Below are 16000 nucleotides of genomic sequence, written 5' to 3'. Positions count from 1 at the left end.
AGAACCAGTGGGTAAGCCACCCACTCACCCCCATCCTCCCCAGGATGAAGATCACAGGGCACGATGCCCCCTCCAGAACCAGTGGGAATGGCACCCACTCACCCCATCCTCCCCATGATGAAGATCACGGAGCACGATGCCCCCTCCAGAACCAGTGGGGAAGCCACCCACTCACCCCATCCTCCCCAGGATGAAGATCACAGGGAACGATGCCCTCTCCAGAACCAGTGGTAAAGACACCCACTTGAGAGACTGTGGCCTTGCACTCCTCAGGACATAGCAGTAGGCAAGTCGCTCACTTGAGAGACTGTGGCCTTGCACTCCCCAGGACCAAGCACAGGGCATGTTGCCCCCTCTAGGACCAGTGGTGTTGTTCCATCTGCCAGCTGAGGTGACCCCGTTCCCTGTCTCCCTGAGGTGCCTGCCTATTTTCCAACTGATGCCCCTGCAGTTTTCTCTCTGAGTTGTTGCAGGAGTCAAGTGGGGCTTTGTACTTTGTAATGTGGCCCTGTGGCCCACGGACATTGAGGACTGGGCAGCGTCCCTTGATGTGTACATATGTATATACTTTTGGATTGGATGTATAAGCAGTGGCATAGCACAAAATGGTGGGCGCCCCTGCAGAATTTGAAGAAGGGTCCATTGAGTCTCCTAAATCTCATAGATATTCATAGGCTTTGGCTTGAATATGGCCTCCTGAAAGGTACGGGACCGCTTGAGCCAAAGGGGGCTTTTTTTTTTTTTTAAGAAAAAAGAACACTGATGATCAGAGGGAAAACGACTCGAGAACAGACAGGATATCTAGGCGTTGTCTTTCACTGCACATCCCAGAAATGATACAAGATGCAGATAGAAGCTATGTTACAAATATTGGGGACTAGCTAGGAGGAACACAATGGAGAGCCAATGTTAGTCACCGATTGGACTAAAGAAAAGTGGGATTATACAGAAGTTCAAAGTACAGCCCAATACTGGGAATTAGGGAGCAACCACACCCAGACTATCAGGGAACAATCAAACTGTGTTAAGATATCAGTGGCCAGTAGAAAAACCTCTACAGTCTCACACTTGATAAATAAGAATCTACACATAAGAGGGGTGAACATTTGTGTATGCCATCAAGTTTGGCAGATCAATGCACTCAAAGGATTGCATATTGATATAACGTCACAGCATTGTTTTTGGTACTATCAATTGGAGGATCTCAGAGGTTGTCACAATCTCACTCATCCTTCCATGCTGAGACACCTTACATCATAATTGTCAGAGGAAAGAGAAGTCCTTAGCTTGCCTACTGAAAACAGGCATTAAAAATAAAATAAAGAATTTTCAGTGAGAGAACATCAGTTGTGGGCAATGACTGTTCGGCTAAGAGAGACTGGAGATTGTTATTTAGGGAGATCATTAATGGCAAAGATCTACAGTGGTTTGCAGTTTAAATGAGATTATTAAAAAATATAAAAATGAGACCACTAAAAAGTAGAAAAACTGAGAAAACAAATGCAGAGGTTAGGGCTGAGAGGACAAAATTAAATAAGGGAGAAGATTAGGTTTAGGCTAACTTTAGGAGGAAGAGTTAAAAGAAGGTATGGAGTGATGTATGATGTGCGATAAAGTGCATTGTTATGGTGAGGGTAGAGAATTAGTGTTAAATTGAAGTAAGATTTAGGGATGGGGTAAGATATGGGGTTTGATAGGTTAATTGTAAGGTATAGTTGTGACTGAAGTAAAGGTTCTTGTCAAGACTAATGTAAGGACTAACACTATGGCATTGAATAGGTTTAATATTTGGGTAGGTTTAGGGATAGGTTTAAAGCAACAGAAGATGGAAGTAATTGTTTTAAGTGGTGGTTTAAAAAGAGGTTGTGGAGAAGGATGGCCCCGAACGAATTATAGGAGGGTATTGGCCCATGTAAAATAGTCAACATTATCATGTAATGGACTAAATATTATGGAAGGCCCAGCAAATGAAGGAAGATTAGCTCTGTGGCTTTGACATCACATCTCCTTGTGAACAGTCATTGCAGCTCTGTCATCCTTTGAAGATGGGAGCCAGTTCCAGACTTTTGAGCCAAATACCACATGGAACATGGAGAAGATGAGGGCTTAGAGGCAGACATTTACTAATATGCTTGAGATTAACTGGGCTGGCCTAAAGTGGAGTTTGGAGCTGTTAGAGCTCTTTAACTGACAATATATCCCAGATATAGGAAATGTTATACACTGCTGCTTATTACGAGAGAGGTAAACTCAAGGATTGCAGTCCCATTGAGTTAGTAATCATCAGCAAATGCTTACTGTTTTACCTTGTAAACTAAACTCCTCAACCCAGTGAGACCATAGAACTTCTTGGATCAGAAGACGAAAAGAGGAAATCCTGTTTACTGCACTGAAGTACGGCATGGACAAAGGACCATGGAGAGGTTTGCCTCCAGTTCTTTCTTGAATTTGTGGGACAATAAACATGTTTCAGAGCTAGTGGTGCCAAAATCTTGCTGACCCCCCATATGTACAGAGATCAGATCTTGTTAGCAACACCTGACTGGCTCTGCAGATGTTTCTTCTGAATCATAAGAGTATCAAAAGTACTAGTCACACAATAAAGTAAGACTTCCTACAAGACAAACAGTGGGCCAGTTACAACTACAGATATCTATTGCTGATGTTGTAAAGATACTTCAATGACTTTGGGGAGGTGCAGAAGATCCTGTGAACAGTGGAAGCTAGTGTGGCCACACACAAATCCCAAAGGCTAGCTGGAAACCAACATTTCGTTCAGAACTTGAACTGGACTTATGAGGAGCACTCCCACAATTTGAATCCATGTGCTGGTGTCTGAGGATCCAGTCCAGAAAATAAAAAATTATGGCATTAAAATTTAAAATTCCATTTTTTTTTCTAAAACATTATATTTTAGAGGAACTAAACAAGATTCTAAGTATACTTGACTTCATCTTTGATTTTTCGCAGGAGATTTCAGGCATGAGATCAAAGGCCATAGCAGGACAACTTAGATTTTTTCAAATTCATGGAGCCCATTTTGGCAAAAGCTTCCAAACTTGCCCTGCTTAATGTTTTTAATCTATAGAAAAGTTTCTAAGTTGGAAGGTAGTTATCACATTCATAAACTGCTAACAAAGTAGTACATTTCATATTGATTTTAATTTCATCATTTTTGTTTTTTCTGCAGCTTACGATCATTACAATCAATTTCCTTTTTGAATTATACTTATTAAATGCCTCTCTTTTTGTTATTAATCTTGTTTCAAAATGTTCAGTTCTCTATATTGTTGTGGTTAGTTGTAGCATATGTATCACATGTGTTTCTCTGAAGAATCCCCTGCTGTTAAAGCTAAGCTAGCAAGTGCCACCACTAAAATTCATTAGTGAAGCTAGCTTTCATTTTAACATTCAGTGGGCCATATTGTTTGAATATGTTGGCTACAAAAATGTGTGAATGTTCACTCTAGGGCTGGGATACCTATCAGAGAATTCAAGGACTGAACAGTACATTCCATGCAGCTGTGCTACACCTCAGAGCTATTTGCAAGTACAGCATCAGACCTAACGTCAGACAATGTAACTGGCGCCAACTATCTGCCCACATCACGTTCAGTACTTGCTCCACCATATAGAAGGCAGTCAACTTTGATATCTTACAGCTTCTGGTTACTAAGGTTAAGGTCTTTGCTAGATCACTCATGACATCCACCATAACTAGACTGCAAATCAGGAAGTGTAGGTAGCAGTGGCGGCTCTTCCATATGGGAGGAGGAGCGTCGCCCCCCCGGCCAGCAGCGGCAACTGCAAAACCTTTAAAGAAAACAATAATAAACAATGTTTATTATCGTGTTCTTTAAAAGGGGTGGGCTACCGGGGTGATGTGCACTGAGTGGGAGTGGTCAGCACTCCCCCTCAGAGCGCATGTTTGTTTGGCCGGCCGTCTTGGGCCGGCCAAACACACATGCGCTGTAGGCTGCCAGCCAATACTGATGCTGCTTTGGGCAGAGTCCGGATTGGCCGCAGGGCAGGCTGGGAGCCTGTGCCTGCAGCAGCAACAAGGGACAGAAGAGCGCTGCGCTGGACCTCACCGAAGAGGTAAGTGTTTTTTTTTAATTTAGTTAAATTTTCCCACCGCTCCCGCCATCTGCTCCCCCGAGCAGCTCCTCCCCGCCCCACCCCTTTCGCAGCCCACAAGCCGCTACTGGTAGGTAGCAGAAAAAGAATATGCCAGCTGATATCAAACCATACTGCTAGGATATCAAACACTAGTCCAGATCCAGGTCTTAAAGTAACTAATCAACCAAGGCCTCACCAACAACTTCAGAAACCACCAGCACTTCAATACCTCGCAGTCCGGATTTAGGCCCAAACACAATACAGAAACAGCACTTGTTGCTGCCAAAGACAACATCTGCATGATACTTGACAAAGAATACACAGAAGCCCTTATTTTCCTAGACTGCTCTGTCGCATTTGACATGGCCAGGCACCCCATCCTCATCAGGTGCTTGCACAAAATTAGCATCCAAGGACCTGCTCTCCAGTGGATTCGCTCCTTCTTAACAGAGACAAGCTCACAGCCTGGCACCCTACTCTTTGGAAGCTCATCATTAGAGTGCTTCAATGTTCAATAATGTAACTCGCAGACAACTCAAGCATAAACATAACCAGATCAGGAGGACGTGGATTCTCTGACATCACTCTTAAAGCGTGGAACGTCCTTCCACTCCACATTGGAGCTCCTTCTCTTTTCTTGAATTCCACAAGAAGCTGATGAGCTAGCTTTTTAATTAACCTACCCTAGGCAGTGCTAGGCACTCACACCCACTCAGTGCCCTTATGGATGATAATGCACTTTTCAAATACACATAGAAAATTAGGATCTACCACATACTGCACATGTTGGGTGCTTGGCTTCCATCTTGTCTAACCAAGGGGTGAAGTTCATTAATTTTGGAGGATCCTAACCAAAAATGTGTTTCATAGGAGAATGGACAGGAATCTATGGAACCATATGGATGGATGGGATAGTACAAAACTAGTTCAAGACACTTGAGGCATGTTTTCTCAGGTACTTCTGCCCCCGTGCTATCTCTGCAGCCTATGGTGGTGCTGATGTGAAGAGAAGGCTCCTGCACCAGGCTCTACTAGACCCACTCACACAAAAAGAGTGTAATGCAACATGGGTCACTGCTAATAGGACTACTAACTGGGGTGAGTGAGAAAGGAAAAATATACAGTTTCTTGTCCAGAGAATGTTTCGCGCTTCGCATAGCCCACAGTTAGGGATTCAAGATCTGTCTGCTATTGCATTGAAGTACAGAATAGAAGGGCTAGTCCATGTTTTTGCTGTCTGCACCTTCAAACAAGTTACAGAACGCCACAGAATATAGCTGACAAATTTCCCTGATCCAAGTGCGATGCACTGCTCCAGTCTAGCTTGGTTCTTTTACTTCTGGGACATGTGGTTCTGTTTTATAACGTACTAAATGAGACCCAATAAAAATGCATGTATGGCATATACTATAAGTACCAGAATGTAAATTTATTGACATAATGCAAGATAATATTGATTTCTGTTTTAGAGATTTAAAATTTCTGGTTACCTACTTAGTTGTGGGGGATGACAAGGTGTTAGCTTTGTAGAAGAACATCTTTTCGGATGCAAGGATCTAAATTTCAGAGTAATCATTCATAAATCATGTGGAAAGTAGCAGAGCTGACTGCTGTCATATTTCAGGGCACCAGTTGTTTGCTCACCTCCCTTCCTTCATGTTAGATTGTACACACAGCTGAGTGGTCCACACAAAAGTAAAAGTAGAGTTGAAAAGGTGATATAATGGTATAGGTAAGCATTTAAGCTTTAAAATATGGTAGTATTGTGTGCGGCAAGGTGAAATATTTTGTGGCGGTCAGACTGACCACAGCTTTTGAGCAAAAGCACTGGATTCAACTCTCAGTTCGCAGTTATCTAAACTATATATTTCAAGACAACACAATGGTTCCATAACCAATATAAATCCAGATACAAAAAAAGCGGAGCAACCTGGTGGTCCATAGGTAACTGCTAATACGAAAAAAGACACTGTTGTGAAACACCCAACACATTTCTTTGACAGGTATTCAAATGGGGGAAAATCACTTAGTGACCTTAGTGTGAGTTGAAGCTTGAGGGAATGTCAGCCCATGTTGGCATTGTAATTATTTCTATGCACCTTTAAGAAATCAACTGAAACAAAGGTCCAGTGATGACAAGCACTTCTCCCAATCTCACACACATTCTCAGTTCTTAGGACAAATAACTATAAATAGCAAGAAATTTGGCCTAACTCTCTTTTGGAAATGGACAAGCTTGTTCACTCTAACGTATAGGATGACATTTTCAGAACAGTCTTCTTAGCTTTTTATTTTCCACCCTGCAACCTATTAGAGGAGAACACTTCTTTATATTTTTATAAGCTGATGCAGCTTTATATAAAGTTCCTGAGTTTGAGGTACACATTAATGAGCTCTGACTCTCTCTCTCTCTACATTGTTCACCCTAAACAGTAAAGGAAACGTAGAATCAAAGTATCACATTCAGTGTAAATGTCCATAAACCCTAAATTCAAATTTTGGCTTGTTAAAGACATAGGCCCTCATTATGACTTCGGCAGTCTTTTTCTCAGGCCGCCGAAGTCACGCCCGCAACATGACTGTCAGTGTTGGTGGTCTTCAAACCGCCATATTATGGCTGCTGGCTGCTCTCTGCCACTATTTGGTGGGGAAGTTGCCAGCAGCAATACTGGCAGTCGGACATCCAGTGGAGCTTGCTCTGTCGCCACTGCCACGTCACCACAACAACGCCCGCTGTATTACTACATTGTAGATGGTGTGGCGGTGTTGTGTTGGCGGGGTGCTCGCGGCGGAGCAAGCTCCATGGACCCCGTTCCTTCCTGAACGACCACCGCGACCACCAGTTAAGGTGATCGACCGACAGGGGAGGGGGGGTGTTTAGTGTTGTGTGCGTGAATGGGTGTGTGTGTGTGTTGGAAAATGGGTTATTGGTAGGGCAGGTAGGTACCCACACCTAGCAACAAGCCACAAACCTCCACATAAGTACAGTTAGGTCTCAGTAAATTAATCCCAGCTCTACCCTTGGTAGCTTGGCATAGAGCGTCAAGGCTTAACTTAGGAGACAAAGTGTAAAGCATTCAAATATCACAAAACAGTAATTAAATAAAACACAGGAAACAGTTTAAAAATCCAAAACCAATTTATAAAAATAGCTTATATTTTTATCTTTAAAATGACACAAAAACGATTAAAATCGGTTCAGGGGAACCGGAGATATGAATTTTTAAAGTATTATTATTTTCTAGCGCTTAGAAACAAAAAGCGCCAATCGGGTCATCTGGTTGCACCAGGACCGGGGCAAAGTCAAACTTTCAGGCCGACCGCGATGGAGCCCTGCTCGGCTACAAGTCGCGGGAGGCCTCGGTTAAAAGTTACCTTCTGACTTAGTCTCTTTTTTGATGTTTTTCTTCCCCGGGACGAACCTGCCAGTTGAATCCGACCTCCTGGAGCCCTTGTCCAGATACGCGAAGTCGGTTTCCTCGGTGGTGATTTTTACCTTCGGACTTAGTCGTTTTTTCGAGATGAAAATCCTTCGACCGGGGTAAACCTGGATCTTGATCCGACGTCCATGGAGCCCTTCTCGGATACGATGGCTGGAAGGTCCCGGTCAACTTTTTACGTTCGGACTTAGTCTCTTTTTTGGATGTTTTTCTTTACCGGGACGAACCACGAAGTCAGGCCGGGTCGCGGTTGAGGCAAGCCGGCTAGAATTTCCGCGTCGGGTCGGTCACTTTATGGAGCTTTTTAAAAAAAATTCTCCAATCTTTTCCAAACTTCTGGGGCTTCACCCAGATGTTCTTTTAAGGTTCTTTTGGGGTCCACAGCTTACCCCAAGGGTCCAGAAGTTCTGTGATGGTCCTTGGGGGGTGCGGACTTCAACTCCCAGAATGCACCTGGCGCAAACTCCTTTTTGGCCACTGGACAGTGGTCAGCTGGTCGCTTTCTTCAGGAGTTGGTGCAGGGGACTCTGGTTTAGCAATTTTTCACCTGTAGCAAACAGGGAGTCCCTCCTTGAACCAGTTGAAGCCAGGCAAAGTCCTTCTTGTGGTGAAGCCCAAGTGTGCAGCTGGTGCAGTCCTTCTGAGTGCAGGGTCCAGGTGCAGGCCAGGGGTCCAGCAGGGCAGTCCTTCTTCTTCTTTAGTTCCTTTCTTGTTGAATTCTGGAGGGGATCTGAGGCGTGGGTGCAGGTCTGCCAGTTTTATCCTTGCTCCTGGGTGAAAAGCAGGGGGGCCCTGGTTCTCCAATCAGGGACAGGGTCGTCCGCCTGTGATGACCACTTCCTGGGAAGTGTGGCAAAAATCCATCCCAGAAGGCAACAGTCTCTAAAAATCCAAAATGGATGAATCTGATTTTTGGAGGAGAGATCTGGCTGAGCCCACCCACTGGTGTGGCTAAAAATCATAAACACACCCCTCTCCTGCCCTCTCCTAATCTAATCAAGGGGGCACCTAGCTGTCTGGGGTTGCAGGATGTGGGGGTGTTGCTGGGTGCTCCAGATGTCCTTCTCTGCCTTTGAAGACCAGTTTGGCAGCCCTCCCCCTTCCTGCCTCACCATCTGCTGAGGGGAGATTCTCTCCCCCAAGCACATTCCTTTGTGTGAAGCCAGGCCACTTCACACCTCATTAAAGTAGCCTGGCAGAAGCTACTGCAGGCTGGCCAATCAGAGCACAGCAGCAAAAACAATGCAGAGCTGAAATTGGCAACTTTTTAGGTAAAGTCTAAACTTTTTACCTGTACTAGTTATATTAAATCCAACAACTTGAAGTTGTGGGATTTATTATAACAATCAATTTGATACCAAATTCTTGGTATGTAACATTTAAGGAGACTTTAAAATTTAAAATAAAGTCTGCCCATTCTAGCCTATGAAGGCCATTTACTTCAATGAGGGAAAAACGAATTTGGCTGTTTTTACCTCACCAGGGCTTATAAATCTATTTTTATAAAGTCCCTGCTTATAGTTACATGGCACCCAGCCCTAGGGGCACATAGGGCACACCTTAGGGGTGACTTATATGTAAAAATAAGGTAGTTTAAGACTTTGGAAGTACCTTTAATTCCAAAGTCGAATTTGCATATAACTTTAATTTAAAAGCAGCCAGCAAGGCAGGCTTGCTTTTAAAATGACACTGGGCACCTCAGCAATGCACCTAGGTGTGCACCACCTATACTGTGGTCCCTAGACCTACATGCCTTACCATATACTAGGGACTTATAGGTAGGTTAACTTAGCCAATTATAATTAGCCTAATTTGCATATCCATTTTACACAGAGCACAGGCCCTGGGACTGGTTAGCAGTACCCAGGGCACCATCAGAGTCAGGAAAACACCAGCATAAAGTGGAAAATGGGGGCAAAAAGTTATGGGGCCTCTGCAATCAGCCCTAGTTTCTCACAGTGTGTGAATGGTGGGGGGTGTTATGTGTGTATAAGTGTCTTTGTGCCTGTGTGACTGAGTGTAAGCGGGGGTAGGGGGAGTGCTGTGTCCATGTGTGTGGATCAGTGAGCGTAGATGTGTGCTTGTATGTATGTGTGTGGTGTGTGCGTGCATGTATGCAAGTGTGGTGTGTGCGTGCGTGGATGGGGGCAGGGGTAGAGAATGGGCATCATGGGGAAAGGGAGCATCTGATGGGGTTGGGGGTGGGAAGGGGCACCTACATGGAGGGGGGGTTGGGGAGTCCTGTAGTGGCAACAGTATCCTTACCGCCAGGGATTTCGTGGCGGGAGTGCCGCCACGGAATCCCTGCCGGTAAGGAGGCTCAAAATACCACAGGCGGTGTTAGGTGGACCACCGGGTCAAAGGTGGTCAACCTTCGGCCAGGCGGTCCCAACCCCCTGGCAGTATAGGTGGTGACCTGGCTGAAATACAGCCAGTTCACTATCGTTGTCATAATTTGCCAGTCTTGCACTGCCACGCTGTCAGTGGTTTGGCCGCCACCGCCGGCGTGGCGGTGCAGGACCCTCAGGGTCATAATAACCCCCATAATGCAGAAAATTAAAATGAATGAAAAATTAGGGTTAATTTTTAGCTAAATCAATTAACATAAATATAAAGTAGGGACTGTGTTAATGCTACAATTATAGCTAGGCCAATGATAATTATTTCATTTTGTTTTTAAAGGGTGGTTTTGACATAAAGGTTAATGTTAGGATAATAATTACATTTTATTTAACTTAATTAGATTTTGAGCTAAGTTTACAATTATAGTTAGGTGTGAGGTAAAAATGCAATATATATTGTTGAGCCTGGCCCTCTCTGAAGGGTCACCCTCCACTGTACTGAATTTGTTTTGGGAATTTGTGCACTATACCACTCCTAACCAGTGTTAAAATGCTTGTACACTCTCCTTAAAACATGGTAGAATTTACGTGTACCTAGCTGGCATATTTAATTTACATATAACTCTGTAGTAAAGTGGTACTATAGGTGCCCAGGGCCAGTAAATTAAATGCCACTAGTGGACCTGCAGCACCGATTGTGCCACCCACCTAAGTTGTCCTTTAAACTTGCCTTAGGCCTGACATTGCAGAGCCTATGTGTGCAGTTTTAAACTGCTATGTAGACCTGGCAAATTAAAACCTTTTCCAGACTCAAACCTTCCTTTTGGATACATATGGGTCTCCCCTAAGGTAGGCCCTGGACATCCCCAAGGGTAAAGTGCAGTGTATTTAAAAAGCCGGACGCATGTTTAGGTTTTACATGTCCCGGTGGTGAAAAAGTCTTCAATTTGTTTTTCACTACTGTAAAGCCTATCTCTCCCATGGCATAAGAATGTTGTTGCCTAATTCCATTTTATAAGTGTAATTTCCAAATGGGGCGAGATAACAGGTTCATGGCTGGTGTCTCTGGAATCCTAATTTAAGAATTCCAATTGATGGTGAAGTCGGATTTTAAATTACAATTCTAAATATGCCTCTTTTTTGCAAAATGCATTTTCATGACTTAGCCGTTTAGTGCCTGCTGCCTACCTCTGGTCACACGACGTGGTGTTGTTGGCAGTTCGGCTTTATGTATTCCTCCTAGACAGCCACACACAGAGGGAGCTTAGGTGGGACTGGATAGGCCATCACAGCAGAATGAGAGGGAGGAACTTGGATCAGCCTCACTTACACCTGAATAGGCTGTGTCCAGTCTCAATACAAAGGGTTGCATAACCCCTGTAGTACGTCTGGAGCCAGGGCAGTGAAGGCAGGGCATCTGTGCACTTCAAAGGAATGCCCCTGGAAGCTTCTCTCCACTTCAAAGGCCCAACTCTATAAAAAAGAAGGACCTCATGTACCATCACTCCAGTACAATTCTGGACCTGTGGATACTCTTCCAGGAAGAAGGACTGCTGTGCTGCTGAAGGACTGCCAATCTGCTGGACTCCTGCTTTTCTGAGCTGACCAGCTGCCTACTTCCCTCCTGCCGGGGTGAGAAGGTCTGGACCTGCATCTCTTGAACCCAGAGTGACTCCAAGGGCTAGTTGGCTGGTCGTCTGATTTGAAGCCTCAGGGACATAACAGATTTCCAACAACTTGGCTCCTACACCTGGACTCTGTCAGTTGTGAGTCTACCCTGCTCCATATGGTGCTACCCCAGTCCTGGACCCTTTGAAGTGGGTCAATGGTGCTCTGCCAGCTTTTGGATCCAGCGGAACCGATTCCTCTCCTCTGTTGCATGGTGCAGTCCCAAGCAGAACAGATGCATTGCGCTGCTCAATGGGCTGGACCCACTGCAAAGACCCGCATGGCATCGCAGCCCATTGCCACATTGGAACTGCCACAGCCTCGATGATGACACCAAACACCTCATCGCAAGCTCCTCAGAACAGGCACATTGAGTGACTATGCTTAGCACCTTTGACGCTGGACTACACATTGCAAGCCCCGTTGACAGGATCCTCAAAGATGATGCAGGCACTCACCACATCTCGAGACTAATGCATTGCTGAAGCTGCATGACACATCTTCAACGTGGATCTACACAATGCTCCACAAACCAGGAATGAAGGTACTGTGTTCAGCAGGTTCCTGTAGCTGGCATGCACTCCATTGCGATCAGTCTGGAATTGTGACTTTGTCCCGGTCCGGCGCAATCAGATGTCCACAACTGGCACTTTACACCTCTTAGCGTTATTTTTAGTAAAAACATTAAATTCAATATCTCTGGTTGTACTGATTGGATTTTTGACATTTTGCCCTTGTTTTCTTTATTAAATTCAACTGTAGTTTTGTAACATGGCATGGGAACCTTTTTGTGTGGTGTTTTCAATGTGTTACTTTTTGAAGTGTTACACAAATACTTTACACACTGCCTCTAAGTTAATCCTGTGTGCCAAGCTAACAGGGTGAGTGCATGTTCATTTGGGGTTTGCTTGTGCCTTACCCTGACAAGGATTGTGGTTGCTGCTGGGCCAGGGATCACACCCCAGGCACCCAACAACCTAATTTCTAACATATACTTAATGTTTTATTTTTGTTCAAGAGATCTATATAAATGAAGAGTCGTTGTAGAAAGGTGCAGTTAGATGCAAATTATATTATAACTCACCCAACAATGTAGTCCATGTAGCTTGATCTTGAGGTATTATGATAGAACGTAAATGACCAGTGATGATAACTAGACATTATTGTATCAATATGTTGTTTACAGACTCTTGGGGTTGGAGGGAGGCAGGTGGGAGGGATAGCATGTTTGCCATGTCCCTGTCTTACATGTGCAAAATAATCAGAGGTACAAACATCACAAATAATGCTTAATATAATGAAGGTGAAGTACAAGTGGACATTTTCTCACCTGGCGCTCGGTCTGATGTACCTGAGCAGCTGCTGTTGCCACTTTGTCTTCTAGTTCAGCAAGTTCAGATTCAGTAGATACACTGTTGATTCTGCGAGCAGAGTCCTCTAAATCACTCAGGTGACTTTCTAACCCATACACACTGCCTGCTGATAGGTAAACCTGGAAATCATCAACAGAAGGGGATTACTTTAAAGCTATGCAAACAATATCAATTATGAGCAGTATTCTTTCTGACATTCTCTTGAGTAAATATTTAAATCTACTTAACCATCAGTGCTCCTGCTGTCCTACACCAATCTCCATGATTTCACCAACCCCTTTTGACAATACCGTAACTCATTCTGAGATGGCTTGTAAAAATCGGGTCCTAAAGAGGTTCTATGGAGTTCTGCCAACGGGTGGAAAGTATGCTGCTAGTGCTCCAATTTTAGTACTGACAATGAGAACAGCGCTGAAAATCAGCGGAACCGGCACCATGCGTAGTGCAAGAGTGCATGGCCATTTGTATTGATTTTACTGCCTCTGGAGTAGAAAATCCACTTCAGCGTCAGCCCTTTGACCACAACAGCCCATATTAGAAAATCACACTAGGGGACACCAGATCTCGCACATCAGCTCACATTTTATGGTACCTCATGGGAGAAAACTTGCGAGAACTCTGTGTTAAAGAGTAATATGGAGTGACCAAAATTCTGCCAATTCCGCAGGCAGAATGAAACATTCAGTCCACCCCAGTCCAAATCAACTGGCTGTAATACTGTGACCAGGCATGAACTGTATTTCCCTCTGCAGTTATGTCACCCAATTCAGATTTCCAGCACAAAACCGAAACCAAAATCAATTTGCCCCCACCTTATAATTTTCAGGGGAATCTTATGAACTCAGTGTTGCTTTACTATGCAATAGTGTATTTTAGAATGACTGAAAATTCTGTGATTGATAGTGTGATGTTCCTCCTTTCTTTAAATGGAACCCAACCATTAAGTATGTACTGTATACAACTTTGAACCTTTTGGCGAGTTATAAAGTCCCCTAAATTACTCATGTAAGTCATGTACTTCCATGAGTGCTCCTCCTTTCTTTGTGCACTGCTAATAGACCATACAATCTGTAGGATTACATGTGGGAGGATTCTTTCTGCTCTTCTCTTCGCCATTAGGGAAATATTTTTCCTGGTGATGAAATCCATTCCTGTAGACCTTGTTGAAAACTGGATGCATAGGTGGGTCTTTTCCACTCATACTAGTAAATCCCAGTGAAGGGGTTGATAGTGGGTGTTCCAAGCCCTCTGTTGACTTCCTTTGAAACAGTCACAAACATGTTTTTAAATATTTTTGTTTGGAAAAACTACTAACATACATTTGTGGATATTCTCAAACCCATCTCTGACACCTTGGAAATGATTTGAGATTTCCTCAGCCAAGGACTAAAGGAGTACCCCACAAAGGAGAAACAAAGGCCTTCATCGAAAAGACCCATGAGATTCCTAGAAGTACACATGCAAACCTGTGTCTCTAGCAGCTTTTCAGGCATACATTTGGAAATATTTCTGAATACAAAAAAATAGCACATCTGCATCCATACAAAGGTGTATTTTTATGGGTTCATAGTTACTACTTTTTTAGTGAATAGGAGTCACAAAAAGAACAATTTCTTAGCAAAATGAGTAAATCTGCTCCCATAGTTGTACAACCTTGCCTTGTTGTAGATTTACTCATTTTGGTAATTCACCAAATTTTCCAAGGTAACTCCTACCAATCTTATGGCAGTCACGGTATCCAAATACACTCCTGAAAATATTTTGTTCTTTGACAGCGTGGAAATGCAGAGGCATTATGACATTTCACCGTATTTTTAAATTCACCTTTTTTTCCACAGGGCAAAATATTTTTCAGTGTGCATAACTTTCTTGAACTACAAAACCACTTAGACATACAATAAAATGAAAGCATGATCTGAATGTGATGTTGTTTAATGATAATTCTCACTAAGAGAAGTACCAGGAATTAGTGGTATGACTTACATTCATGTTCTTTGGCCCAGACAGGATTTGTGGACATTCACAAAACATTTTTAATTGCTTAAGGATGAGCCTCCAAAATGGTACTCAGAAGTAGACAGAATTTCTACTGTCTCTCACGTATTATGGGCAGCTTTGGATGCATTGTTTTCAATTACAGTAATGTAGGATTTGTAGACTGATTGTGAATTGCCAGATGAAGAACCACATAGAGGTGGTCTGAATTTTGAGCCTTTAAAAATATTGTGGATAAATATCCTGCAGTTATTCATCATTTGAGATGAAAGGTTCCTGTAAAATAAGGTAATTGTTCAAAAACAAATCGTGAGATCGGCACAAAATGCAGACAAGTCATTTCACGCATATTGTGAGAGATTCATTTATAGGCAATACATAGGAATGGGACATTCAGTGAAGGAAGACCAATTGGATTTTGTTTCAGCTTTTGTGTTGTGTTTGCCTCTGGAGTTGAGTTTGCAGCTTCAACAGAGTATGATGTGTTGGTAAGCAAATCACTGACTGAATTTCTGGCCTATGTCAAATATTGCAGTGATTATTGTGACTCTGAAAAAAAGAATGTTGAAGAAGAAATTGGTTTTAGCACAGACTGAATTCTTTCTGCACAGAAGGCAAGGATTGGTACAATAAGGAGGTGGCGTGCAGCGTCAGGATTTTTCAATAGGTAGAGATGGTAGAAACATGGGTTGTAATAACAATGCAAACAATGGTATGATGAGACCTGATTTGTGCCATATTTGTGGTAAAGAAGGTCATTAGAAGAAACAAATTACATTTAATTTGAAGCAATATGTTAATGAATCTCACAAGGTACCGCAGATGAATTGCATGCAAAAGTATGTATGTATCCAATCACACAGAATTAAGTTGTACAGTGAATAGTCCCACATCCCCCGCCACAATGCAGAATAAGAAATGGTTCAAAAGAACTATGGCTTCAGCTCTAGTTCAGCAACCACAATTGCGGAATAGTACAGTAGGATTTACATTAAAAAATCCAATTTCAGCAAAGTATAGCTCAACCTCAAGTAAACACAACAGTGATTAGTTTCCACAGTTG

The 16000-nt window shown here is 43.3% G+C and overlaps 1 protein-coding gene across 2 annotated transcripts in view; it reads right to left on the bottom strand.

Moving 5' to 3' along the window:
* Nucleotides 1–16000, bottom strand: part of MYRIP (myosin VIIA and Rab interacting protein) — a 1334264-nt gene that overhangs the window by 156096 nt on the left and 1162168 nt on the right. For both annotated transcript variants that reach the window (XM_069211480.1, XM_069211479.1), the window contains exon 13: nucleotides 12900–13061. In XM_069211480.1, coding sequence (XP_069067581.1) covers nucleotides 12900–13061 — 162 coding nt within the window. The remainder of the gene's footprint in view (nucleotides 1–12899; nucleotides 13062–16000) is intronic.

Source organism: Pleurodeles waltl, chromosome 10 (genome assembly GCF_031143425.1).
Source record: "Pleurodeles waltl isolate 20211129_DDA chromosome 10, aPleWal1.hap1.20221129, whole genome shotgun sequence".
In the NCBI taxonomy this organism is placed as follows: domain Eukaryota; kingdom Metazoa; phylum Chordata; class Amphibia; order Caudata; family Salamandridae; genus Pleurodeles; species Pleurodeles waltl.
The sequence above is the reverse complement of the archived record's forward strand: the minus strand, read 5'-3'. Positions and strand labels throughout refer to the sequence as shown.